Raw genomic sequence first — 18,657 nt, 5'->3', positions numbered from 1 at the left:
AGTTAATATGGCTCATGGTTCAGTAGAATGAATGAATTGCAGTGCATGATGCAGATGGGAGTAGTTAGGGAAGCTTCATAAAGTTCAGAACTGTTTCTTGAAAGATTTCTAGTCATAAAGGAAAGGTAAACTTTTGACTTTTAAAGAATACAAGTCCAACAACACTCGGGTAGACACTGCCTAAATGTCTTTTATGCTCAAATCTCTTCTGGGTGTCAGTTTTTAGTGAGGATAACTTTGTTTGTAGCGTAGGAGTAATCAGCATATAAATGAACCGGAGGAGAGATGGATCCAGATCATAATAAAGAGATGTTATTAATGGGCCAGGCTGATTTCTTTGCTTTTTTAAATTAGTCAGGATACAGTATAATTATTCTGAGTACAAGGCAAATTATGCAGAATGAAAACAATTGAGGCGAGAACCCTACATCTGGTCCTTACATGATTCTATGTATTGCATTGACAGCTCCCCTTTCAGAGAGCAGGATAAACATTTTGAGAGCCCTCCTGTGGTCTTAGTTTAGGCGCATCTTACACAAAACATGGAGGTGACATAGGAATCGCGCTGTTCATTTTAATTGCTTTGGAAAATCAACAAGTCATTCATTCCACAAATCTTGTCATTTACCAGATTATCCTGGATTATTTATATAATACTGATAGTAACATAATTTACTACTGCAGTTTATTACATAAATAAATTTGACCTGATACTGAATGAACTACAATTCCTTTTATTGCCTTTCCAACTTCAAATCAAGGCAGTGCCACAACACAAATTTGTCCAGTTAAATTTCTATCAACATCTTGGGATGAGCAGTGATGGTACAGCTGCTGAATGTCATGGCAAGCTGGTTAAAATCTCTTTTGCTGGAGATGTCCCGACTGGCAGTTGGATGGCTCAAATGTTTTGGCAACATAACACCCATCGGTGAAGACCAAGAATTGGTGGAGGCTGGTATTCTGAGCTGTGAATAAAACTGCAATCATCAGCCAACAACTCTCCATCATATGGTTAAAAATGGATTAATTGAAAGATACAGCATGGAAACAGGCCCTTTGTCCCACACCAAATACCGATCGCCCTTTCACACTAGTTCTGTTATCCCACTTCTCATCCACTCCCTCAGGGCAATTTTACAGAGGCCAATTAACCTACAAACCTGCATGTCTGTGGGATGTGGAAGGAAACCGGAACACCTGGAGAAAACCCATGTGGTGACAGGGGGAATGTGCTCAGACAGCACCCGAGTTCAGTTTCGAACCCTGGTCTCTGGTGCTGTGAGGCAGTATCTCTGTCAGCTGCGCCATTATGCTGTGAACATCTTGATAAAACAATGCTAAGAAAACTGCTCAGAGGAGCTCTTCCATGTAACAGCCAGTTGACTGAAGTGAAATATTTTAACTCCCACAAACTCCAGTCCTAGGAATTATCCCAGCCAGTTGGCCAATTGCTTCCCATCAACTTTAATTTCACTAGGGCTCCTCAATGCCAATGCTCTGAGTGTACCGGGCAAATGTATATGCAGCCCAATTCTGGAATTAACTTCATTAGTTCACATTTGGCCAATTGCTTCAAAGTGGTCCAGTGTCAAGTGGTCCTTGCAGAACATACTTGTTGGTTTAAAGCACCATCTATGAACCTTCCTCACCTTACTGATGTGTTGGAATTGGTTACATCTATCTTTAGATGTAACCATTTAATCTACCTTTGAAGTAGTCATAGGAGCAAAGTTATTGAACTAAGAGGTAGGTTACAGCACTGCAGCAAGCTCTAGGTGTACACATACTTTAAAGGGATACTCTACAACAGGGTTCGTACACTTGGAACAGCTATAGATTCAAGGACTTTCAAGGTCCAAAAATCCCATTTTCAAGGACCAAACTCCAGCTAACATTGATGGTTTATCGGAGACTTGTATATAAATTGCTTGGTATTGGATGATTTGATTCTGTACCAAATAAAAGTAAGTAAGAAGGTTGGCTGGTCACCATCTCAGATTTGATTGAAAATCATGTTCTGCTGTGTTCTTTGCTCTGGTACAAAGAACACAGCAGAAAAATCAACTTTCAACTCAAAAGTTCCTTCGAAGTTATGAACCATTGATATAGCTCGAATTATTGCCAAATGCCCATTGGAGCTGAGACCTTGTTTTCTGATGTGTTACTTCTGTGCTCTGATTTACAGACTCTGATTGTCATGGAACTCTGAGAAGGTAATTAGTCAATCCATTAGTCCAGGTTGCACAGAATGACACTAAACTACATAATGATAACACACAAGATGGTTAACTTATCTATATTCGTACTTCAATAGAGCTGGTCCATTTTCTTATCTCTTAGTTGTTCAATCTGAAACCATGATAATGGAAAACTGCTTTTCAACCAGTCCCTCTGCAAACCTGTACTGTCCCTGCCTGCTACAAATTCTCCACTATTGTCCCTGTACCCAAAAAGACAAGGATTACTGGTCTTTATGACTACTGGCGAGTCACACTGACCTCTGTAGTCATCAAGCATGAGACAGGAAAAAACAGAGAAGAGAGATGGGGGTCCAGGGGGCATTGCCCCCTGGTAGGGTTCCAAGGGAGCGTGTGTAAAAGGGAGTAGCGCCCCCTTTATGCAGAATGTTTTTGATAATTGTACCTTGAAATGACACATTTTACTTGCTTGTCACTTAATTTACACAGATTTGTGATAATCATACCTTAAAATGACACAATTCCTTGCTTGTTTACACTTAAGTCACATCGAAAATATTTTATATTACAACTACACCTACTTGTAACACGATACCTGTTCCTTGCTTGTTTACTCTAATTAGAGAGAAGTATCCTTTACACAGGACATTTTTGATAAATTTTTGATGATTATACAGGTACATTGAAATGACACAATTTTTTGCTTGTTTACCCTTAATTTATACTGTGATTTTTTAAAAATTATACCTTACAACAGGGGCCTCCAAACATTTCAGCATGAGGGCCACATTATATATTTGGCACATTTTTGCAGGCCATAGGAAAAAATAAAGAAATGTCAGTTTTATAAATTTAATGAACTCGAAAAAGAACTTAAGTAAAACAAATGGAAGAAATTCAAAACAAAACATGTAGCCATCAATCAAGGTTAACCAACAACATCTTAAAGTTTTATGCAACCACATTAATGGGAAGGATGGAACTGCTTTTTTGATTTCAAAATATCATTGAAACCCTCAACTTGATAGCCTACGGCAAACTGACGTGTAAGTTCCCGCGCTACCCAATGTCGCAGTGCTAATTTTTTAGGTGCCGGAGCTGTCAAACAGTGGCGTCATTTCAGATTTTGCTCGGGGAGGGGTGGCCAAGCTAGTCTCCCAAGAGGGTCAAACAAGATTATAGCCTATCACTATATCCCAGTGTATAACTAGGACAATAAAACATATAATATTTAGTTTAATAATATGACAAAATATTGCACTCACTAATTATCATGAAATATGATTATCAAGCAAGCAAAGAAAAAGACGGTGATCATGTGTTTTTACAGAGGTGCCGGCCCAGCACCAACTTGCCCTTACTCTCCCGGAGCTCTGGGCCCCATACACACGCTCCCACACATACACACTCTGTCGACCCTCTCCTCTCCACCGGCCACCAGCGGGCCAGAGCCGTCACCTCACCAGAGCTCCGCTCAGGACCAGGCCAACAAACTTCACGATGCAGACAGCAAGTGGTCCGACTCTGCTGGGTCCTAGTGCTCCTCCCCTCCCTCCTACAGGAAACGGCGTTAGCAAACATATCTTACAATGTTTAACGACTTTTAATTAAAATACGCATTATAAACTTGATGAAAAAACACCACATTACTCTGCATGAATTAATACTTTTATCATAAAAAGCGAATTTTCAAGGACCTATGATAAATCCAAGGATTTCAAGGCCTTGAAAAAGAGTTTCAAATTCGAGGACTTTCAAGGACCGTACGAGCCCTGCTATAAATAATAACCTTCCCAAATATTTTTCTCAGAGATACGGTCTAAAGCAATGGAGAAATATCTCCACTGATAAGGAATTACACAGAGAATTTATTCCACATGAATAAAGTATACAATAGAAGATTGGTATCATGTTAAAAATATTTCTTTTGGAAACATTGACCAAGTTGTTTGTGGTGAAAAGATCAATGAACAAAAACAGCCTAATTTTAAAGATGATTTTTATAATAAAGTTTACAATAAACAGGCCTTCAAAACATCAAAATATCTTAAGCGAGTACATTTGGCACCTTCTGCCTGGACACCACCTCCCCAACCAGAGTACCTGGAGGGTACTTTACACTCATCCTTTGAAGACATCTGCGATATGCACAAAGTGCTAGAGTAACTCTGCAGGTCAGGCAGCATCTCTGGAGGACACGGATAAATGATTTCTCGGGTCGGGACCCCTTTCCCCCCCAGTCTCATGAGTCCTGAACAGAAACACTGCCTATCCATGGGCTTCAGAGATGCTGCCTGACCCACTAACTAACTCCAGCATTTGTGTATTTTTTTTGTAAACTAGGACCTTCAGTTCCTTGTCTCTGCTTTGTGCACTGATGCGCAACTGAGAATACAAAATTGGACTAAGCTATGATTCAATTAAAGAGACGGATGAAGTACTAAATTGGGCTTATCATTGCATTGAGTATCTAGTAATTCACTGGAGACCAATTGCATTACACATCAAAATAACTTGCCCCATACTTGAGCAATGAAGCTCAAAAATAAAATATAATCAAATGATTAGGTTGGCAGGAACATTTTATTGATGTCATAAACGTTGCACCACACACACTAAATTGACCATTAAGAAAGTTCACATGAAATATCTCATGATCTATACAAATAGGAAAAAAGATAAAAGACATAATCCATTACATAATTTCAATCAAGTGTGAAGTAAATAAGGATACACTGCTCAATGGTAACAGAAGGGTCCTTGCATAATACAAATATATTTCACATAATGAATGGAAGTAAACAGTTTCCTTACAAACTTGTAAAAAAATGCACAATTAAACACTTTCTACAAAAACTGCTATTGTGAGGTAAATGTGGTATGTTAATATATAAGGCTAATGGTTTAAATAGAGACAACAGACTTTCCTGGTTCAAAAAAAATTCAAATGTTTTTGGTGCTTTAATAGCTGCAAATGTGGCTTTAAATCTCCATTTGCGGCATGCTTTCTAACTACACCATTACTGTGCAACCCTCGCTTCTTCAGCTCCCTTCACTCATGTCCACGATGTAATATTTATTTTTACTTCCACACAGGTTGAGAACAAGTCATGTGCAAAAATAACAAACTATACTCCCTTTAACTGCAAGATGTGAATTTCTTTTTTGGAAATCTTAACTTGCACATTTTTTGTCTTTTATAAAAGGTAGTTCACTGATTTGATGCGAGATGCAAAAGAGGGATACCCCAGCTGTTCCTCGTGTATACACAAATGTGCAATTGTATTATTTCCGACGTGAATATCAATTCTAATTAAAAGGGCTACACTGTAAGAAGGGAACGTGGTAATGTGGTAATGGCTCTGTGGCTGGGGTTGGGCAGCCGGTGTGATGGCTCTGTGGATAAAACAGCATAAGCCAGAGTGCTGGTTGTGCAGTAATTCAGAGGCTGGATGATGGTAGCCAAATATGAGTCAGCGCGTAAGCCAAGAGATTTAAAAATTGCTTGTCCTGCATATGTACTGTATTGCTGGTTTGAAGAGAACATATATTAAAGTCTTGCTTTACATGCAATTTTACCGTGAAATTGTTTCAGCTCTTAAAAAGTAATCCTGTTATGGTGCAACAATCACTGATTCCAGCTTGTTCACACCTCACGAGAACAGGATTAGTAGTCAATAAATTGCTGCTTCAACACTTGAAAAAAAATCTATCTATGAACATTCACATTATCTGAGTTCAGGTGAAAGTATTAATAATTAATGTATAATATTTACAAGGCATACACTGTAATGGCTTTTGATAAACATTGTTTATCTGTGACTCTACAAGAGATCAGCATTGTATCCATGCTTTTATACAGCTGTGTAAAGATCAAGGTATTGCTAATGCCATCTTAAAAGTTGTAATCTGAGAAATCTTTAGTAGGAAAGAAACACGGTGCATTTATGAAAAATATTGCATAGATCTCCACCTGGATTAATTATCAACAATACCTGTATTGTTATTTTCATATTGCCAAGGATGATTGTGACTTGAGGACGACTGCTGAATAACTCAGGGTATCAAGCACAACCCGGGTCAGCAGTCCTCCAGGACTGATCTGATGTTTCCGGGAATTAAAGATGAATATATCAGACAGTAACCCAATAGGAAAGTAAATCATTGGGCTAATGTACTTTCTTCATACATTCTTACTACTAAAACAAAAGTGATTATTTGGCTGGGTGGAGAGTTGGAGGTAGATAGTAATGGCATGAAACCTCCAGGAATTGGACCAGAATTTATAAAGCCTGATGTGACTCAAATAATATTTTCCTCAAGTCAATATTGTAGTTGGTCCTAATGTGAACAGGAATCTAACAGTAATCTCAAAGTTCTTTCAGAATTAGTGTTCTTTAACACTTTAACCTGCAACTTATTATTCAACTGCTTGCGAGTGGGAATGAGGAGGAGGGGGAATGCTGACCTTATTACCAACACTATGTAATTATCAAATTAAAACCTACCGAATTCAACTTCCAAGGACAATTGCAACTTGATAAAAGGAAGAAAGATAAATACTACAGACAGCTACGAATATTTAAAAATGGAATCCTTTGCTGAGCTATTCAGTGCTACAAAGGTAACCCCATATTGAAGGCTTTCAAGGTGAGAAAGTGATTTAAAATAACACAGAAATGAAATATCATCTGGATTTCAAAATTAATCTTTCAATTCTAGTGTCCTTTCATTTAAAATTAAACACTGGAAAAATTCTCAGATTCCAAGTTCTAAAATAAAATTCCTCTGCTCTGTACGAAGCTTAAAAAAAGTGATGAACATAAACACAGGAAAGAGATGGAATGTGCAGTCCACATTTAATTGCCTTCTACTCAAACTCATGTTCCAGATAGCCGGAATAAATCGATCTTGATAAACAGTATTAAATGTTATTCAAATTGAGCTATTAAAAACCAAGAGGCTTTGTTTGTCTCTACATTCTGTATTATGAATGAATTCATCTTGTCACAGGGAGGTTAATTAGACAGAGCCTCTTTAATTGACACACATTTAAAAAAGATATATTCCGACAGAATTACACACTGAATGAAATTATTGGGTAAAATAAAAGCTTGCTTTTGGCTGATGGCCTTAAACAAGCAAGTTCACTCCTCACATAACTCAGTTACTTTGAAAACTATTCATGCAAGCTTGTTCACTGACATCGCAGGGAAAAAAATATTTTATGTCATGCAGCACTACAGTCTTTGCTATTCAGAAGAAAGATCTTAGATGAAACAAATAATTGTAAAAGTTTAAAAGTAATTGAAATAGTTATATTGAATATCAATATAACCAATTAGTGATCACACAATTAAATAATTTCCAGGTCTCCAGACCAGTATCGTACAAGAATGATTAAAATCAAATACTGTGGAAGTAACGTTGTATCGGTGGTGAATTTACCTTATAAAACCCGTCCTCCAAATATACCAACAGATTCTGGAAGAGCTTTCCTGCAAAGCAGTGCCAGAAATATATAGCTACCGTGTTTACCACTTGACTAATCTCATTCCTATTATTCCCAAAATGTGTGAACGAAGAACACTTATTGAATTAAAAACTCAATTGTAGTAACAACACTGATTCTAATAACGTTGAACCTTGACAATTATGTTCAAAAAACATGTCTAATTGGTCCAGTGAATTTACCATGGGCAAACTCATGGCCAGCAATGAGGAAATATACATTTCCAGCTACATATTATATCTGGATAACTTTGTTCTTCCCAAATGTATTTATTGCTGTAGTCACCATTTTAATAATACCTAAAAGCATTCTAACACTTGGCAGTTGACAGTCAACGATTATTTGTGGTAGTATTGCTAACTAGAGTTTAATCACTCAAGATAGCACTACAACCCAACCTGTGTCACTAAAAGCAAACTACACTGTTCTACACTCTTTAACTATACAGAAATTGACAAGATCTTGTTGAATAAAATCAGAGCAGTGGATGAGTCTTCAGAGCATGAGAACAAAAAGAAAACAATTTCTAAAATCTAAGATTTAAAATAAGCTGCAGAGGTCTGTTTTACTAATAGCAGTAGTAATAATCAACTTTGTTCCATCTAATCTATGGAAGTGGGAACAGGAATTTACTGTGCCATATTCTTTATTGCTTTGAGGCCATTGGTGGCCTAATGTTGCTAATGAAATATCAGAACTCCATTTTGAATTTTAAGGAAAAATGCAACAAAGCTATAAGATATCCAATTATAGCAATTTGAACGTTCCTGAAATCTATACTCAATTTACCTTTACCGTTTGAAAATTTCACAAAAAAATTCAATGGGAAATATTACCCCCAACAGATCATTACTCATATTTTCTCTCTCTCTCTCGTTCTCTCAGATACTTAAATGTACCTTTATGTATGCAAGCTTTTTGATGGTGTCAAAGTAAAGTATTAGTAAAGTAAAGTAAATAAAATGAAGGTGCAGAGAAAGAAGATTCACCTGATGTAATGTATTCTGTCACGAGTATTGACATGTCAGAAAATTAATCTAATCTATTGAAAGGTGATTAGCCACTCAGAACATACAATCCAGACGTACTTGACTAATATTGAACAAAAAAAGAGTTATATACAGTATCTGATAATAGTTTACAATGTTTTGACAGAAGCAGGCTCAATAGAGAGCATTATATACCCATGTCCCTTTAAAAAAAGAAATCCATTTAAGAAAATATTTTGTAACTGCTCTGTCTCTATGGCATTCTGAAGTCTATGCATTTGTGAAGAAAGTGGACTCAATGATTGACCATGTCCTTAAACAAGGTAAAATTACAAAAATAAGTTTTCAAACAGACAATGATCGAAACTGGTGGGGGAAACATGAAAGGGCTCCAAACTGGGTTGTGTGATTTCATTCATGTAACTAGTGACTGGAGACTAAAACTAGAAAGCAATGAGTGTGCAATGATGAAAGCAATAGTGGAAATCAAAGTAAAACAAATACATTAAACTATAGAGAACTCTGCCTAGTCACTTCAGACAATAACCAAAAGCAGAAAACTGACTTGTGGACACCATTTGGTATAAAATTTGAAGTGTAATTTTTCAACAACATTAATCACAAGTATAAGTCTGTAATGGCAGTAGCAACAAGCATGGAAACAGCAAAACGTCTGATGCTTTACGATACTGGTGTATTGGTTTTGCTCTGAAAGGATTGTAACTATTCTCTGACACTTCAGAGAATAATTGATGGACACTCTTTTTAAGAGATACCTGTGTAACAAAAGCCAATGAAGTCAATAATTCCTGGTTTCTTGATTTTCTCTATTTGCACCATGGTGAGAAAAAAAAGGCGACTTTTAAGTGATTCAGTCTCATTAGATATTGACAAAATATTTATGTATTTTAAAGGTTTGTTTTAACCCTACAGAGAATATCTTCAGTCCAGGCATTAAGAGAATAATGTAGAGGAATACAAAGCTGTTAAATTATATAGATTTTTTTCTGTTAGAGTGAGTCAGTGTGGAACTACTCTCAGTACTGTTCATTACTGCTATTGCAAAGTTAGAGCCTATTCAACTCATTTACAGAATTGTTGCTTCACTCAGCAATCAGCAGAGGGAAATGTCCTACGCACAGGATGAAATTCTCCTTAGGGATGGAGTTTAGATTCGAAACTCAAAAGATCCATCAAGTGTGAAGTGACAATTCTTGTTTTCAAAATGAAATATTGGCTTTTGATTTTTTGGTATATTAAAAAAAAAATCTCTTTAACCAGTTAACATTTGAAATACAAATCTTTGTTATAGCCATTTTAGTAATGAAAAGAAGAAATCAACCGAAGTGCCTGGGAAGCACCCAAAACAACTAATGGAGTTTTTTATAATTATGCTTCACTGCAAGTTACAAATTCTACACAAAGCAAATTTGATGTTTCTTGAACACGGCATATAGCAAGTAGAAAAGGGAAAATTTAGTTCAATTTAAATACATTCAACATTGTTGGACTTACTAGATTTAGTTGACAGGCTACACGCCAACTGTATTGCAAATTGTACTACTCTTCCAATAAATAACAAAAGGTCTTTTCGGATGATTTTGTTATATACCATAGCATTTGCAGCTTTAGCTACCTATTCTAATGGTCAATAGAACAAAATTATAAAAACTGTTTTTAAAATTGTGGAATAAACCACAACCCTCTCTAACCCCCCCCCTCGCCCAAGCCCAGCACCCTCACCCACTCCTTGCTTCTTTACTTCACTGAATCACAATTTAGCTGGGGGTTTCAAATGAATGACATGGATAACAATAGAAGAGCAAAATATGCTTAACATCATAACCAGAAAGATTTTCTGTTGAAGTATTATGGGTAAAGAAAATATTGATCTTTGCTCAGGTGGACCACTGCACAGTTAACACAGGAATTTTTTTGTTATTTTTCTGTTCATTTCTGTTGCGTCCCAGCTTCAATAAGTGCAGCAAACCTTGACACCTGCAGCTACGGATGGCTAGGAAGCAACATAGAATTCTGTTGAGAATGAATATGCCATGATTTTTTAAAGATTAAATTTGGAACTAGTCATCTTCCCAGAACAAAGAGCTCATGTGTTTAAGTGGAGAATAATTATGTTTTCACTAAATAGTGCCATAAGAAGTTATTTTAAGGATCAGAGATTACATGGAGCTCTTAAACCTGAAGAGAGTTCACCCAAGTAACATATGAGAAGGCAGAATACAGAAGTACAAAGCTAGGTAACTCACAGTAGCAGGACAACAAAAATAAATTATGATGCATGGAGTTAAGATAAATGCAATGGATTACCAAGATGAATATTTGAGGTAACTTCATTGACGTAACTTATCAGCTTGTTCCTTACAAAGGAAAGACAATAATTTTGTCTAAGTGGACTCTTATCTGAACCTACAATGCTTTAATGTTAACAGTTTAAAAATCTAATTTCATTACACTGGGCACTGAGCAAAGGTTTTCCCTTCATGATATTTTCTTACAAAGACCAAATTAAACATGTGAGACTAACATGTTCAATATATCATAGGCAGAGTGTTGACTCAATTAAAACAGCAGTAACCTATATACTGGTTAATTTACACTTGTTTAAAAAATAAATTTGCTTAAAAGTCAGAATTAGGCTCAGTTAGCAAAGTGTGCAGGTTCTGGAGAAGGACCAACAGTAATCGTCATCACATCAAGAAAATTAATTAGGAAAGCTTCAGATCATGATTATTGTTGCTTAGGTAATTTCTGATCGATGCACCGTCTAATGTTTTATATACTGGAAAAACCTGAGGAGACATTTTTGATTTCAGACACACAAACCACAATCAGAGTTTACCTAGGATTCCATCTGCTCTACCTAGATATGGGAGATTTTCTAACTGACCCTTGTAATAATTCAAGTGAATTACAGCCTTTTCCCAAACATACAATAGAATTGTTAGCAACTTTACGAGACAACTTCCTGAAACTACACAAATTATTCATGAATTATAAATAACGAAGCTTATGTACTGCAATTATTTATGGCCTCAGATATCCAGGATGGAATACAGGATCAAAGTAAAATTACTTTGATTATATACAACTGGGCCAACCAGGCATTCGTTGGTTTAATTAGATTTGATACTTGTGACCATTTCTTGTTTTCCAAGGTCTTACAACTCAAAACAAAGCAGCAAATTACCACACAATTTTAATGGCTATTATATTAGCAGGTTACCTATCAAACTGACGGGTAAATCTGAATTATAACACTATGCTTTTGCAACACTATGAAATGTATCAAGGACTTTATGATCTAGCATACTTTTCAATATACTTTGCAGTTTTCACTGTGGAGAACTGTGGTTTCTTCCTTTCACCCTGTACTTTACAATTTTCTAAAACAAAAGTTATTTTTTCCCTGTAAACATTGCTAACATTAACAATAGCGTCCAACAGGAATTTTTATATTTACGCAATGTTGATTCATGCTACTTTTACTACTGATACTTGCATTGGTACCTGCCTACGCACGGCTTTTAAAATGTAGAATGAGGTAAATAAAGTATTGTTCTACCTAATTTTTAATTTTTTTAGCTTTTTCTTAATTAATATACTGAAATGAAATTGGTCAAATTATTAGTTCCTTTTGAGTCAATGAGGCCAAAGCCTTGCAGTTTCAAAGCTGTCTTCAGGGACCAAATGCTTAAATACACGGATGTGCATCACAATTTTTCTATCATCAAAGTTCTGTTCCCCTTTCAAGTCAGTGCTTGTGGAATTTGATTCAAAAGAAATCTCCCCTTACTGCATCATGTTTCCTGAGTTGTACTATAAACACGAGCCATATAGCTCAATAGAAATTATGTCTCTATTTTTCAATTTTTGTATGGTGAACATTTCCCTGATGTTTCGTTTAACAGTAATGCTTCTTCCATTAACGGTACAGTTGAATTAAAAGCAAATCCCACAAAAACATTTAACCCCATCCAAGTCATGCTATTTTGCTAAAAACATTTTCCAATTCCAATCCACTGAGAAAAAAAAAATCAAGACTTAGTTAAATTTCTGCCTATCCACTGTGTTTAAAATTTATTCCTAATACAAACTGTTCTAACATGATTACAGACTGAATGCACCCAACAAAATGGTAAAATGTTGCATTGGAAGGGCTTAATTAATTTTACATTTTTTTCTCAGAACCTGATAAACATTTGGACTGGCAATGTGCTTACACATGATTAAAAACATGGTATCAAGCACTCAAGGCCCTCCAGCCTGGTCACTAATGACCTTACCTGTAACTTTGGCTGGTCGGAGTCTTGGCTCCCGTGCTAATTGGCTCATTAGCATCAGACAACAAATTAGTGTACCCTGAGAATTCAGAAACTGTAGTCCTTATTCGGTGGCCTGCTTCTTCACTGGTGCCGCTGTTAAAGGCCATTGGCACTCTACCGCCTGACTTGAACTGAGAGCCAAAGGCCTGGGCAAAATTCTCAATCTGATAGACCTGATGATTCAAGCTACTCTCCAAGTTCTTTTGTTGTTCCAGCTGCCCAGCCAACTCCTGAGATGGCGTCAGCCTTTGATGAGCCGTTTCTGTACTGGGAAAGTGAATGCCAGGTTGGGAACTTCCAACCAACAAACCAAAATGTGGCTTTGGTGAGGTGGTTGGCAATACTGAGGTAATAGATGGACTGAAACCACACTCAAGTGCAGGTGTGGTGTAAGCCTGTTTATCAGGGAATAAATTATGGCTGGGGAGAGTAGATGGAAGACTAGTGGGACAAAACTGCATCCCTGGAGTTAGTGTGAACCCATCGCCTTGACTTGTTCTTTCTAAAGCTTGCTGGAGGTACTTTGAATATTCTTGGAGCATTCCTGTTTTGTCATTACGAGATGGGTGTGGTTCTGGACAAACAGCTTCCTCGTGCATTTCTGGATTCTCTCCTGAAGAATGGATTGGCATATGTTGGTCAGCAATATCATAAGGGACATCATGCTGGGGCTCATGTTTGTGGGAATATTGGTCTAGAAGGCTCTGAAGGACCTCATCTGGAATTCCAGACTTTTCATGACAGACTTTCACATCCACATTCATTGGAGAAGAATCCAACAGCGTAAGCGAGGTTTCGTTATCCATCACACTGGCAACTGCGGCCTGAATTACAGACTGCTGTGATGCCATTTGTCCTATACTGACTGCATAGTCATTGTTACTGGAGGCAGCTTGCAAGTATCTTTTTTTCTTAAAAAACTGCATCGCATCATCATAATTGCAGTTATTGGCCTGTTCTGTTTTATTGCCTGTGTTCTGCAGCAAGACAATATTATCCATGCTGGTGTTACTGTTCAAATCCACAGTCCCTTGTTTATTAGCCATCAATTTTTGTCTCATCAGCTCTGTGGAAGGTATAACAAGATGTGCAGCATTGTTCAGACCTGTCCTCGGAGGGCTCTTCCGATTCACTTTTTTGATGACCAATTTTGGTGCTCTTGTTTGTAAGTCCTCTTCACTTGTATTTCCCAACTTTATAATGGCAGGCCCCATTGGCATCTCAACAGCATATTCATGCATGTTATACACAGACAATTTATCTTTGCAGCTGGTTAAGCTGCTTTGCAGTTCAGACATGTTAGATTTATTCTTTTTGCGGACTGCCTTGTCCTTAGTCTCCTGAGATGTGGCTTTAGATTTTGTTTTTTTACGTGGTCCTATCGTTCCCTGAGATGAGGTGAAACAACCATTTCCCATTTGACTAGATGGCCCAGGTTCCATTCCATTTTCACTTTTACCAAGGATTTCACCACATGTACGCCTGTGCTTTAGTAACCTATCTGTTCTGGAAAAATACTGAAGAAAATAAAAAACACAATTATACTTCTTAGCACATACATAGACACCAATAATGAACGATCACTTGAACAAAAACAGGAATTTCTATTTCACACCATCATCTGCCCACTCTCAAATATTTCATTGATACTTAGTGAGGGAGCAATCGTTACTTACTCTTTCTCAGCATGATTTAGTTAAATATAGATTCTACAAAACTATAAATCACGAGTGAATGGGAATGGAAAAATAAGGGAGGATTTACTGTAGAGAAAATAGTTGCTAGAATTTTAAATGTCAGTTAACTTTACAAAATGTGGTTTCACTGTTAGCACATCTCAGTCAACAGGTTGTGGTTTTATGATATTTTATTCGAGCGTTGAATGTTTTTTGCACTTTTGCTGACCCTCTTTCAAAAGAGGTTGAAATGTTTCCCACTCAAGTGGATGAAAAAGAAAGATACAAGCAACTGCAGATGCTGGAATTTGAGCAAAACACAAAGTGCTGGAGTAACTCATCAAATCAGGCAGCATCTATGAAGGGAATGGTTTGGTAACTGATAAGCCTGAAGAAGAGTCCCAACACAAAATGTTGCCTATTCATTCCCTCCACAGATGCTATCTAACCTGCTGAGTTCATATAGCACCTTGTTTTTTTGCTCAAGATTCCTGCATATGCAGTTCTTTGATTCTGACTTTCAAGAACACTTTAAGCCAATCCTACCCTAACCCATTTTATCAACTAAGAGTCTTTCAAAAAGCAGATTTATCCCCATGTCTCAACAATGGGGATAAATCTTACAGTATCACATGTATAGGTTAGTCTGTCATTATTCCACTGATAATGAAAATTTGCTGCTTGTAAATTTACTATTATTTTTCCCATATTATAAGTGACTACATTTTCCAAAATATTACACTGACAATAGTGACTTTAGGACACTGAAGTTTCATTTTCTCAAATGCACGATCACCTGGGACTCCTTTTATGCTACTAAACTTCAAAATGAGAGACAATCAGATAATCAGTCAAGAGATAATCAGAAATAGAATCTTCCCAATATTTGACAAAATAGTTGAATATTAAGTCGATGAGTTGCTGAAGAAAATAGGAAGTTTCATGTTGGATTTGGTCCAGAGCACAGCTACTCAACAGGAGGTGACTAAACCAGATCTAGGAAAGGTCTCTCAAGCTTGGTGTTGAGCACTCAGCAATGTGCACGTGGCTAGATATAATTTCTCTCAGGGCTAAGAAATGGCACAGACCCAGTGCATCTAATCAGATGCTGGAAAAATATACCATTGAAAACAAATCTGTGGAAATGTGATTCAGACCCAAGAAATCCCTATGATGGATTGCCAATGAGTTTCACGAGAAGAGGAGAGAAAAATGAAAGAAGGCTTTTAGATGACAATGATGTTTTAACATAGGGATATATTTGGGGTCTCTGCTGTGTTCCATTGAACAGACAAGAGCTTTATGTTACAGCAAAAGCAGATAAGATCAGGTATGAAAGATAATTGATAATTCTCAGGTTGTGCTGTGGATTTAGCATAATTTTGTTCCTCTGCACTCTTTCCTACTTAGGTCAGAATACATGGACAGCATTAGTCTCGGGTAAGAAATTGAATTTACCGATTAATATATCTTTTGACTATTAACAATAACCCCCCTTTTCTGTAATTTATAACCCACTGATATATTGCTTTTACTTCTTTATACCCTTCAGTATACTACTTTATATCCACAATCCGCCCCAAACTGACTTTTTAAAATTTCACATCTGTAATTTACCCTTTACATTCTATATTTTTTTAATACACAAGAGTGGTCATTTAAAGTTTATAGGTATACCTGTTGGCAAGTGTGGCACTGATAAGGCTTTTCTCCACTGTGTGTCCGTTTGTGTCTTTCCATGTGATATTTCTGGATGAATCTCATATTACACTGATCACAACAGAATGGCTTCTCTCCTTCAAGGAACAAATATTTTAGTTTTACTTCAAAAAGGATATAACAATTAGTAAGTGTTTATACATTTGCAATTTAGACAATAAGTTATTTTTTCAAACAAATTTCAAGATAAAACTAAAAAGCAATGAAATAGATTTTAAGACAGTGCCCATGTAATCTCTATACATACCACTGTGGATCTTCTCATGCCTCTGAAGCAGATACTTCTGAATGAAGCACATGTTACACTGGCTACATTGGAATGGCCGTTCACCTACAGGAATAAGTATAAAATTATTCCGCAAACTCTAGCTATTGGGTTAAACTCCTTAAGATGATTTAAACATATAATAAATAATACTATGCGTTGTATCTAAACCCCATTTTAAAGACTAAGGAAATTTGGAATGTTTCCAATGACTTTTACAATTATACTGTAGAAAGCCTCACAGCTTGGTTTGGCAACAGCTCTGGCCAGGAAATTGCAGAGTTATGGGTGTTGCCCAGTCCATCATACAGACCAACCATCCATTTTCACCTCCGTCATTTCCTCTTCCCCTCTCCAGTCAGGCAGAAGATGCAAACGCTTGAAAGCATGTACCACCATATTCAGGAACAGGTTCTTCCCTGCTGTTATCAGACTACTGAATGGCTCTCCCATAAACTAGGGTGTAGTCCTGATCCTCCAACTACCGGAGTGCAACATTTCCATATTTTCCCTGTAAATGTTACGCTATAATGCTGTAGTGCTATATTCTGCACTCTGGTGTTTTTCTCTTTGCACTACCCTTTTGTACCTGCATATGGCACAATTGCATTAATGTATATGTTTGACTGGATAGCACACAAGCAAACATTTTCCTTACATCTCAGCACACATGACAATAATAAACAAATACCACAAGAAACAACACTGAGGAAGGTGGGAAAATGTATTTTCAGTACTACACTTACCAGTATGAATGAGGACATGACGACGAAGATGGTAAGAACTACGGAAGGAGGCACAGCAATGCTCACATATGTGAACCTTCGGACCATGTAAAAGATTGGTACCATCTCCACCTGCTGAAGACTGAAGGAAAATAATCCCCTTTTAAAGTCAAGAGTAATTTGATTAAGTCATAAATAAGGCTCAATGCCACAGTAAGGTTGAAAGCCTGTTTTGATGCAATGGTGGCAATTTAATAAATTCTAATTAATTATTTAAGGTCAAATGACATTGACAATTTTATTTTCAGTAATTTTAAAACACTAGTCATTCTCCAATAGGAATTACGAAAAAAAAGCTAAGAAGATTGTGCAGGTAGATTACTAGTCAATTCGCCAAGCCCTTACACACGAAAGACTTAAAAAGACCTGCACTTACACTTTCATGCTTTGAAAGCATCCCAAAGGGCTTTATATCCAATGCAGAACTTTTCAAATGTAGAAAATGTGCAGCAAATTTAAATGTGCAATCTTTTGATGAATGAAAAGAACAATTGGACCAGTATATACATGCATAATTCATTTTTAAATTGACAAATTATGCATTATACCCATATCTGATTATTTAAAATTCCTACTTCCATATATACGAAATGAAACTGACCGTCTTAATTTGCCACGTTGTCATTGTAGTCACCAGTGTGACAAATATAAAATGTATAATGGAAAGTGCACACAGCAGCAAAACTGTATATTTAAACAAGTGCATGACTAATAGATATAATGCAATCACCCAATGTCAATATATCAAATGGGAGTTTGCAAATAAATCTCTAAAACAAAGTGCGTGAAAATAAGGCAAAATTCTCCTAGAAATTGTGAACGGCCACTTTACTATATTTCCCAATCAAATCTTCACATTCTAGTGAAATAAGGTTTTTTACAGAATGTCATATTTTAGCAATGAAAATACAAAGCTACACAGTTAAAGTTGAAATGGTGTGGCCTTTAGGATTTTGTCACGTACATCTCTATTTCAAGGGTTATCAACAAACGTGCATGTGTTAATTGGGCGTAGGGCACGTGATTAAACTCAACGCCCCCAGATAGATTTTATTATGCCTGGAATCCTCAGCGAAATAACCTGCTAAAATGCTGCAACATTGTAGTCTATTATACCACTAAACCATTGGAGCTGTCATTATCACCTTTTTAATTACAAGCTTACTT

The 18,657-nt window shown here is 36.7% G+C and overlaps 1 protein-coding gene across 3 annotated transcripts in view; it reads right to left on the bottom strand.

Moving 5' to 3' along the window:
* Positions 1-615: 615 nt before the first annotated feature.
* The window catches only part of znf281 (zinc finger protein 281), a 33,704-nt gene continuing 15,662 nt past the window's right edge, over positions 616-18,657 (bottom strand). For 2 of the 3 annotated variants that reach the window (XM_033035286.1, XM_033035287.1), the window contains exons 4-8: positions 17,452-17,572; positions 16,688-16,771; positions 16,399-16,517; positions 13,007-14,562; positions 616-968 (exon numbers count right to left, since the gene is read on the bottom strand). In XM_033035286.1, the coding sequence (XP_032891177.1) occupies positions 902-968; positions 13,007-14,562; positions 16,399-16,517; positions 16,688-16,771; positions 17,452-17,572 (1,947 nt within the window). In that variant the 3' untranslated portion in view covers positions 616-901. Of the gene's footprint in view, positions 969-4,765; positions 14,563-16,398; positions 16,518-16,687; positions 16,772-17,451; positions 17,573-18,657 lie in introns of those variants that run through there. The other variant, XM_033035288.1, reaches the window with a different exon arrangement.

The sequence above is a fragment of the Amblyraja radiata genome, chromosome 16 (assembly GCF_010909765.2).
Source record: "Amblyraja radiata isolate CabotCenter1 chromosome 16, sAmbRad1.1.pri, whole genome shotgun sequence".
Taxonomy (NCBI): Eukaryota; Metazoa; Chordata; class Chondrichthyes; order Rajiformes; family Rajidae; genus Amblyraja; species Amblyraja radiata.
Note: the sequence above shows the minus strand (reverse complement) of the source record. Positions and strands in the feature narration are given on the sequence as shown.